This window comes from Bos indicus, chromosome 18, assembly GCF_029378745.1.
Source record: "Bos indicus isolate NIAB-ARS_2022 breed Sahiwal x Tharparkar chromosome 18, NIAB-ARS_B.indTharparkar_mat_pri_1.0, whole genome shotgun sequence".
NCBI lineage: Eukaryota > Metazoa > Chordata > Mammalia > Artiodactyla > Bovidae > Bos > Bos indicus.
Window position 1 is genome coordinate 61355402 of NC_091777.1, and position 7532 is coordinate 61362933.

At 45.6% G+C, this 7532-nt stretch overlaps 2 protein-coding genes across 2 annotated transcripts; both read right to left on the bottom strand.

Moving 5' to 3' along the window:
• Positions 1-4198: 4198 nt before the first annotated feature.
• On the bottom strand, positions 4199-5988 carry LOC109571831 (cationic amino acid transporter 3-like). The gene is made up of 5 exons (XM_019978348.2): positions 5891-5988; positions 5485-5684; positions 5116-5288; positions 4736-4844; positions 4199-4568 (listed from the first exon to the last, which is right to left on the bottom strand). Exons 1-5 carry the CDS (start codon positions 5986-5988, stop codon positions 4507-4509), a joined length of 642 nt encoding a protein of 213 aa, XP_019833907.2. The 3' UTR covers positions 4199-4506.
• Positions 5989-6087: 99 nt separating this feature from the next.
• LOC139176992 (cationic amino acid transporter 3-like) lies at positions 6088-6965 on the bottom strand. The gene is made up of 3 exons (XM_070770244.1): positions 6858-6965; positions 6465-6687; positions 6088-6295 (listed from the first exon to the last, which is right to left on the bottom strand). The coding sequence occupies exons 2-3, from the start codon at positions 6641-6643 to the stop codon at positions 6088-6090; spliced, it is 387 nt and encodes a 128-aa protein (XP_070626345.1). The 5' UTR covers positions 6644-6687; positions 6858-6965.
• Positions 6966-7532: the final 567 nt, after the last annotated feature.

Consider the following 7532-nt stretch of genomic DNA (forward strand, 5'->3'; position numbering starts at 1 on the left):
TTGCAGGTAGACACTGATAGCCCTGCGCACCTGTCTCACAAATGCATCCTACATTTGTGTGTCTACAGTGCTGAAGTTTTGGGGTTAATTTTTGTGTTTTTCGGGGGGGGGGGGGCGGTGAACTATAGTTGATGTGCTGAGATTTTGTCATTTCTAATCCACACAGGAGCTTCATAACAGTGAGTGGGCTTCACCTCCCTGCTTTCCAGCCCTCTCCTCAATGTGTACTCCCCACCCGCAAGTTCCCTCTTAGTTGCAACCCTGCACTAGAGGTGGCCTAAGAGAATTCCAGTTTCTTTCTGTCATTCTCTTTCCCACCAGAGGCAACCATTCTAACATGTTTCGTGTTCCTCATTCTGCTGTGTGTGTTTTTACGTCTGATGCATGTTCAGTGGCTCAGGCATGTCTGACTCTCTGCAACCCCCATGGACTCTCACCAGGCTCCCCGGTCCATGGGATTTCCCAGGCAAAATTACAGGAGTGGGTTGACATTTCCTTCTCCAATTAATTATACATATACAAATTTTAATATGTATACATACATACACATGTATACATTCAGTGGACATGAACTTGAGCAAACTCTGGGAGGTAGTGGAGGACAGAGAAGCCTGGAGGAGTACAGCCCATGGAGTCACAAAGAGTCAGACGTGACATGGTGACTGAACAACACGTACACATGGACAGGCATACCTCCCTTTTCTGCCCTTTGGAGATACTGCATTTTTTACAAATTGAAGGTTTGCGGCAACCCTAGGTTATCAGATGGTTGTTAGCTCTTTTTTTTTTTTTTTTTTTTTTTGCTGTCCTGGGTCTTACTTGTGGCATTCAGGATCTTTGATCTTAGTTGCGACATGCGGGATCTAGTTGTCTGACCAGGGATCAAACCCAGGCCACCTGCACTGGGAGCAGGGCATCTTAGTCACTGGACCACAAGGGATGTCCCAGCATCTGGTTTTTGGTAATAAAATGCTTTTTTTTAACTTTTCTTTTTATTTATTTATTTGACTGTGCCAGCTCTTAGTTGTGGCATGTGGGATCTAGTTCCCTGACCAGGGATCGAACCTGGGCCCCCTGCATTGGGAGTGCAGAGGCTTAGCCGCTAGACCACCAGTGAAGTCCCAAGTGCTTTTAAATTAAGGCGTGTATGTTGTCCTTTCGGACAGAATGCTTTGCACACTGAATAGACTACACTGTAGTGTAAACACAACTTTTACATGCCCTGGAAAACTAAAACTTGTGTGACTCTTTATTACTGTGTTCTCTGTATTGTGGCCATCTAAAACCAAACTAGCATATCTCGAGATACACCTGTATTAGCCCTTCACTTTGAGTCATATCATTTATTTATTTAATTATATTTAAATGTATTTATTTTTAATTGAAGGATAATTGCTTTACAATATTATGTTGGTTTCTACCATACATCGCCATGAATCAGCCAGAGGTACAGGAATGTCCCCTCCCTCTTGGGCCTCCTCTCCCACCTCCCACCCCATCCACCTCTCTAGGTTGTCACAGAGCACTGGGTCTGAGCTCCCTGGGTCATAGAGCAACTTCCCATTAGCGATCTGCTTTATACATGGTAATGGAAATGTTTCAATGCTCCTCTCTCAATTCGTCCCACCCTCTCCTTCCTCCACTGTGTCTACAAGTCTGCGTCTCTGTTGCTGCCCTACAAGTATGTTCATCAGAACCATCTTTTGAGATTCCATACTTATGTGTTAATATATGATATTTGTTCTCTTTCTGACTTATTTCACTCTGTATTAAAGGCTCTAAGTTCATCGACCTCATTGGAACTGAGTCAAATGCACTCCCTTTTATGGCTGTGGGTCATACCATTTAATTGATATAAAAAGGGGACCATTTTTCTGCACTGGAGAATTGTCAACATGTTGGTTTTGGTTGATTGTGTTTTCAGTTGAAATGTGAATCCATCCCTTATATTCATGATGAGCTGTAGTTCATCTAGAGGCTTGAGGACTTTCTGATTCAGCTTTTCATCAGGACTGTGTTCTGGGTGGTGTTCTGTGTTGCCTGTTACAGCACACGGGGTAGCACAGGATATCTGGTTGTCCCCCAGCAGTAAGGGAAGAACAGCAATCAGGTGATGTCAGCCTCTTTCATCAAAGTTTCACCTAACAGAATCAGTCACATTCAGATCAGATCAGATCAGATCAGTCACTCAGCCGTGTCCAACTCTTTGCGATCCCATGAATCGCAGCATGCCAGGCCTCCCTGATCATCACCAACTCCCGGAGTTCACTGAGACTCACGTTCATCTGTCCTAAATCTGATTTCATTAGAACTTGCAAGACAGTGAAAGTGAAAGTGAAGTCGCTCAGTCGTGTCCAACTCTTTGTGACCCCATGGACTGTAGCCTATCAGGCTCCTCTGTCCATGGGCTTTTCCAGGAAAGAATGCTGGAGTGGATTGCCATTTCCTTCTCCAGGGGATCTTCCCAACCCAGGAATTGAACCCGGTCTCCCCCATTGCAGGCAGACGCTTTACCGTCTGAGCCATGAGGGAAGCCCTGCAAGACAGTGACTTTGTCTAATTTTATTCATCCTCCTCCATCTAGTTTTAAATTCATTTAATAACTTTGCTACTCAATATCTTGATCTCCAACTCTCCTTCACTCTACTTCAGTTGCTCATTCCCACAAACAGTCCTCCACTTCATTATTACCAACATCTTCAATGTCTATAATCTCAAGCATTCTGTTCTGCAGCAACACCTTTTTATTTTGACTTTCCAGTTTCTAGTCCCATCTTTTAATTCCACAAAACTGTAACCATTTATCAGTCATCTGCTACTTCCCATCCCCTTCACCCACCTTTGGCAATGCAGGAGGTTTTGTTTTCAGTTAAGAGCTTTTCCTCATCAACTCTACTGTGTAACTCTAAGGGTCTGTGACAGCAAAGTAAAGTGCTTATTACAGTGTGATTCTATATCTCAGGGAAGCTGGAGGAAAAGATGAAAATGACCGATTATCTTTCTCACTGTAAAATAACTCACTTTATCTGTTACTATGCTCTTTTTCTTAAAATCTACTTTGTCTGATATTAATATGGCTATGCTAGCTTTCTATGTTACTCTTTGCACAGTGTATCTGTTCCTTTCCTTCTACTTCCAACCTATCTCTTTTCTCATGTTTAAACTGCAGCTCTTTTTTCTAAAGAAAAATCTGAGTTGCCTCATAACAGGAACGAGAATTGGTAATTATAAATCCTCCCACAAAGCAAAGCCCAGGCTGAGATGACTTCTCTGATTAAATTCTATCAAACATATAAAGAAAAAATAATATGAACACTTTATAAGCTCTGTCAGAAAAAGAGGGAGCATGAGAACATGTTTAAATTCATGAATAGTTGAATAAAGCTGATTAGATTTTCAATTTTTTAAGTGAAATTGTTAAAGTTCATTTTTTAATCATTTTTTCTTTTCTTTTTTTTTTTTTTTTGCCACATTGCACAGTTATTAGAATCTTAGTTCCCTGACCAGGGATTGAACCCTGGCCAAGGCAGTGAAAGCACTGAGTCCTGACTCCTAGACCTCCAGGGAATACCCTAAGTGTAACACTTTGTCTTTTTTTTTTTAATATGTATTTTTTTTACATGGACCATTTTTAAAGTCTTTATTGCTTCCGTTTTATGTTTTGGTTTTTTGATTTGAGGCATGTGGCATCTTAGTTCCCCAACCCGGGATTGAACAGGCACCCCCTGCATAGGAAGGCAAAGTCTTAACCACTGGCCTGCCAGGAAAGCCCCCTAAAGTGCAACTCTTGTCACAATATGGGCTTCCCTGATAGCTCAGTTGGTAAAGAATCTGCCTGAAATGCAGGAGACCCCAGTTCGATTCCTGGCTCAGGAAGATCTGCTGGAGAAGGGATAGGCTACTCACTCTAATATCTTGGGCTTCTCTGGTGGCTCAGCTGGTAAAGAACCCACCAGCAATGTGGGAGACCTGAGTTTGATCCCTGGGTTGGTAAGATTCCCTGGAGAAGGGAAAGGCTACCCACTCCAGTATCCTGGTCTGGAGAATTCCATGGACTGTATAGTCCATGGGGTCACAAAGAGTCGGAAATGACTGAGCGACTTTGACTTTCTTGTCACAATATACGGCTACCTGTGTTTCCTTCCCACATGACAGTTTATGTGTTTTCACTGGAAACAGGCACAAGGAGGCAGTGCTTATGTTCAAGTTAATATTTTATTCCTTCCTCTGGTTCTGGTTACATTTTTGTATATTTTGCATGAAAATTCACTTTTCTGGATGTGTATTATGCTTTTCAATGTTAACTTCAGCATTTAAATCATTAAAGTCACTTTGTCCACTGGCAATGATGCATCTACTTTCATGCTCCATAGAGACTCACAGTGTCCCTTGACCCAGCAGATCCTCCAGTGCATGGAGGGATTCCACACAGCATCTCTTTCCTGTGGTTAAGACGATTCATCACTAGAGATGTTTCTGTTAAGTCTTGGAAGTGGAGGCTTGTGACTATGGCCCATTGTTCTCCCCCAGGCTGTGTCGGATCCCATATCCAAAGTATATGGCAAATCCTAGGAAGAAGATGAGACAGTGAGAAGGGAAAGTAGGTGCTCTCCTTATTTACGAATGCCTGATAGGCTTCCTATCATGGTGTCTGACACAGTTCAGGGGAGAGGAAGTAGAAAGAATATTGGGCTGCATCACTCAAGAAACCTCTTTATCCCAGATAACCACTTACCAATTGCCATCCAGATGCCAAATTGGGCCCAGGTCTGAGTGGTCATCTGAATCATTAAGTAAACATTCACTAAGGTGCTCACCAGGAAGACAGCAGGCAAAGCAGGGACCTGTGGGCAAAGTCAGTTCATTCCTGAACACACCCCAGATGTCTGAAAGGGAGACCCTACCCTATGTGGGCAGGAAGACTCCAGTTCTACTCAGACTGTGTGCTTAGGGCTTAGTGAGACTGAGTTTGTAAAGCACTAAGTGTGGATCAGGGAACAGTCCATTGGTTTCAGCAAATCCCCTCATTGCCTGTCCAGCAAAGGATGTTTAGACCTAAAGCACGCAGACCTCCTTCACTCGAGGTGGACACTTTGGGCACATGAGGTCACCTACCCTGAATGTAGGTTCAAGAGGAGAGGGGCTCTGAGGCTGCCTCCAGATGATGACCGTGACCCCAGTGATGAGCAGCAGCAGCAGCACAGCCACTGTTGTGAGCCCGGGGTCTCCAGAGAACACCTGGCTGGACCACTGGTACAGGATCAGGCTCAGGATTATCAGCAGGAGAACTGCAAGGGTCAAGGTGGAGGAGAACAGGCTGGACCCAGAAGACAAAGATGTCAGGACCTCGGGTCACACCCTCCCCAGGCTGTCCACATCAGGAGGGGCCATAATATCGCCAAGACTCCTCAACTGACAAAATATACATTCCAGTACCATCCTGTCAATTTCAGAATATGACCAAAGAGAAACCCCACTGCTCACCAACCAGGGAGGCACATCCATAGACAATCTGGCCAGATTTCCGGGTGGGGTTGGTGCTGGGAGGGAACCACAGACTCTTTAAAATGTTTGAGGTTCCTGCTTCAGGTTCAGATTCCAAAGGACCTCCTTCAACTTCAGGCTCCACCTTAGTTTCCTCCTCTGTTTTCTCCTTCTTGCTTCCGTTCTGGGCTGGTTGATACCTGAATTAGAAATATTAAAGCAATATGAGTAACAGCCCCTACTGCTGATCCAACATCAGTCTGTCTAATGCCTCTCTTTCCCCAATCAATGGTACAGGACGTTGAGGAGGCAGCATGAAGGTAGAAGATGATTCCCTCCCCATCAACACTCACAAGTCAAAAAGCACCGCCCCCCTCCCCCAAGTCAAGGTGTCATGGGGTCTCACCTGAGGACGAGGACAGAAAATGTCACCAGGGAGTAAGCGAGCAGGGACCGAAGTGACATGAGGTCCACCAGGTCAGTGAAGTCAAAGAGTAACGCCATGACCGCTGGGATAAGGGAGCAAAGACGGTGGGGGGGAGAGTGAGAAACCACTGGAAATATGCAAGTTAAGAAGTATGATTTTAAAAGGGTGAGTTTTGTTTATTCACCTGCAAGAGTTCCAGGAACCAAGACGGCCATGATGGGGTTTCCTGTGAGGGCAATGGTGCGGACAATGATGCGGGCATCGGTGGGGGCATCAGTGCGGGCATTGGTGGGGGCAGGGATCCAGGCAAGTCCCCGGAATAGAAGCCCGTCCTTTGCCATTGCATAGGTCAACTGAGCCATGATAAACATGATACTCAGAAGGCTGGAAGGGAAAATGGGAATGTGTGAGAAGGTGCAGAAGCAGGAGAGACCAGGGCTTTTGCTCCCTGGCCTACCTGGGGCAAGATGTCTTTCTCTCTCATCTCTCAGTCCCAAGGGCCGGGGATACCCAAGCATCTGACAGTAGATGAAGAGAAAACCATGACACTGACCTGTATAAAAGAATGCAGAGGGTGCCAACAGCCACGACATATTTGGCAGACTCCCACCCAACATAGACGAAAGCCTGCGGCAAGGGGCTCTCGAGCTGAATCAGGTAGTAGGGCACCATGAGGGTGAGGGCCGCCGAGACACCAAAACACACCAAAAAGCAGATGAAGAAGGAGATCATGACAGCCAAGGGTATGGACCACTGAGGATTTCTGGCTTTTCTCCCTTCAGGATGGGAAGAGGTATTGGGTCACTGGGGTTTCACTGGGGTGAAATCACAAAACCCACTTTACTCTTCAAGCTTCAAAAGTAGCCTAACCTTCTACCTGCCCCTGTGCCCAAGGGCACCCTGTTCTGTTCCCAAACCATGATGGGACACAAGATATGCATGTTACCTGCATTGACAATGTGAGCAAAACCAACAAATGCGTAGAAACATGTAGCTGCTCCCTGGAGAATTCCATCAAAGCCAAAAGGCACAAACCCTCCAGAACCCAGAAGGCCCAAGCTATGGTGAGAGGAGGAAAGAGGAGGAACATGGATGAGGTGTGTTCGGCCATCTCTACTGGGCTCCTCCCTTAGTACCACAGGTCCTGGGCTCCAGGAACCCCCAAGCTTGGACAATCACACCAGGTCTCAGTCCCCACCATGTTCCCAACTCTGCACACCACACACACATGCATTACTACAACAAGGGTACCCTCCTAACCTATCGGCATCACCAGATCCAGCTGCAGCCAATGTGTAGTCCTGTTCCATGAGCTTCCAGTTGTGCAGGTCTCCCTTAATGAAGCCAGAGAGGATGATGAAGCTGAGGACCAAAATGTTCAAGCCTGTGAACACTTTGTTAATCACGGTTGACTCATAAACTCTCAGAGCCAGGAGTCCTGTGGGAAAAATGGAAAATGAGACAACAAAATAACTAAATCCAGCACTCCCCTAGCAATCCATTGGTTAAGACTCTGAGCTTCCACTACAGGGAGCAGAGGTTCAATCCCTGGTCTGGGAGTTCCCCATGCATTGCAGTGAGGCTAGAGAAATAAATAACCAAATCCAGAGAGACAGAAAGC

What these genes read in the sequence shown, in the direction of transcription:
- LOC109571831 (XM_019978348.2), bottom strand. Translation starts at nt 5,988, where the DNA reads ATGGCGTTACTCTTTGACTTCACTGACCTGGTGGACCTCATGTCACTT. An exon ending in TGGATGTGCCTCCCTGGTTG is followed by an intron (nt 5,289 to 5,484) that starts GTGAGCAGTGGG and finishes TGACCCTTGCAG; the next exon opens with TTCTCCTGCTGATAATCCTG. An exon ending in CTCTTGAACCTACATTCAGG is followed by an intron (nt 4,845 to 5,115) that starts GTAGGTGACCTC and finishes CTTTGCCCACAG; the next exon opens with GTCCCTGCTTTGCCTGCTGT.
- LOC139176992 (XM_070770244.1), bottom strand. Translation starts at nt 6,643, where the DNA reads ATGATCTCCTTCTTCATCTGCTTTTTGGTGTGTTTTGGTGTCTCGGCG. An exon ending in CTCTGCATTCTTTTATACAG is followed by an intron (nt 6,296 to 6,464) that starts GTCAGTGTCATG and finishes TTTCCCTTCCAG; the next exon opens with CCTTCTGAGTATCATGTTTA.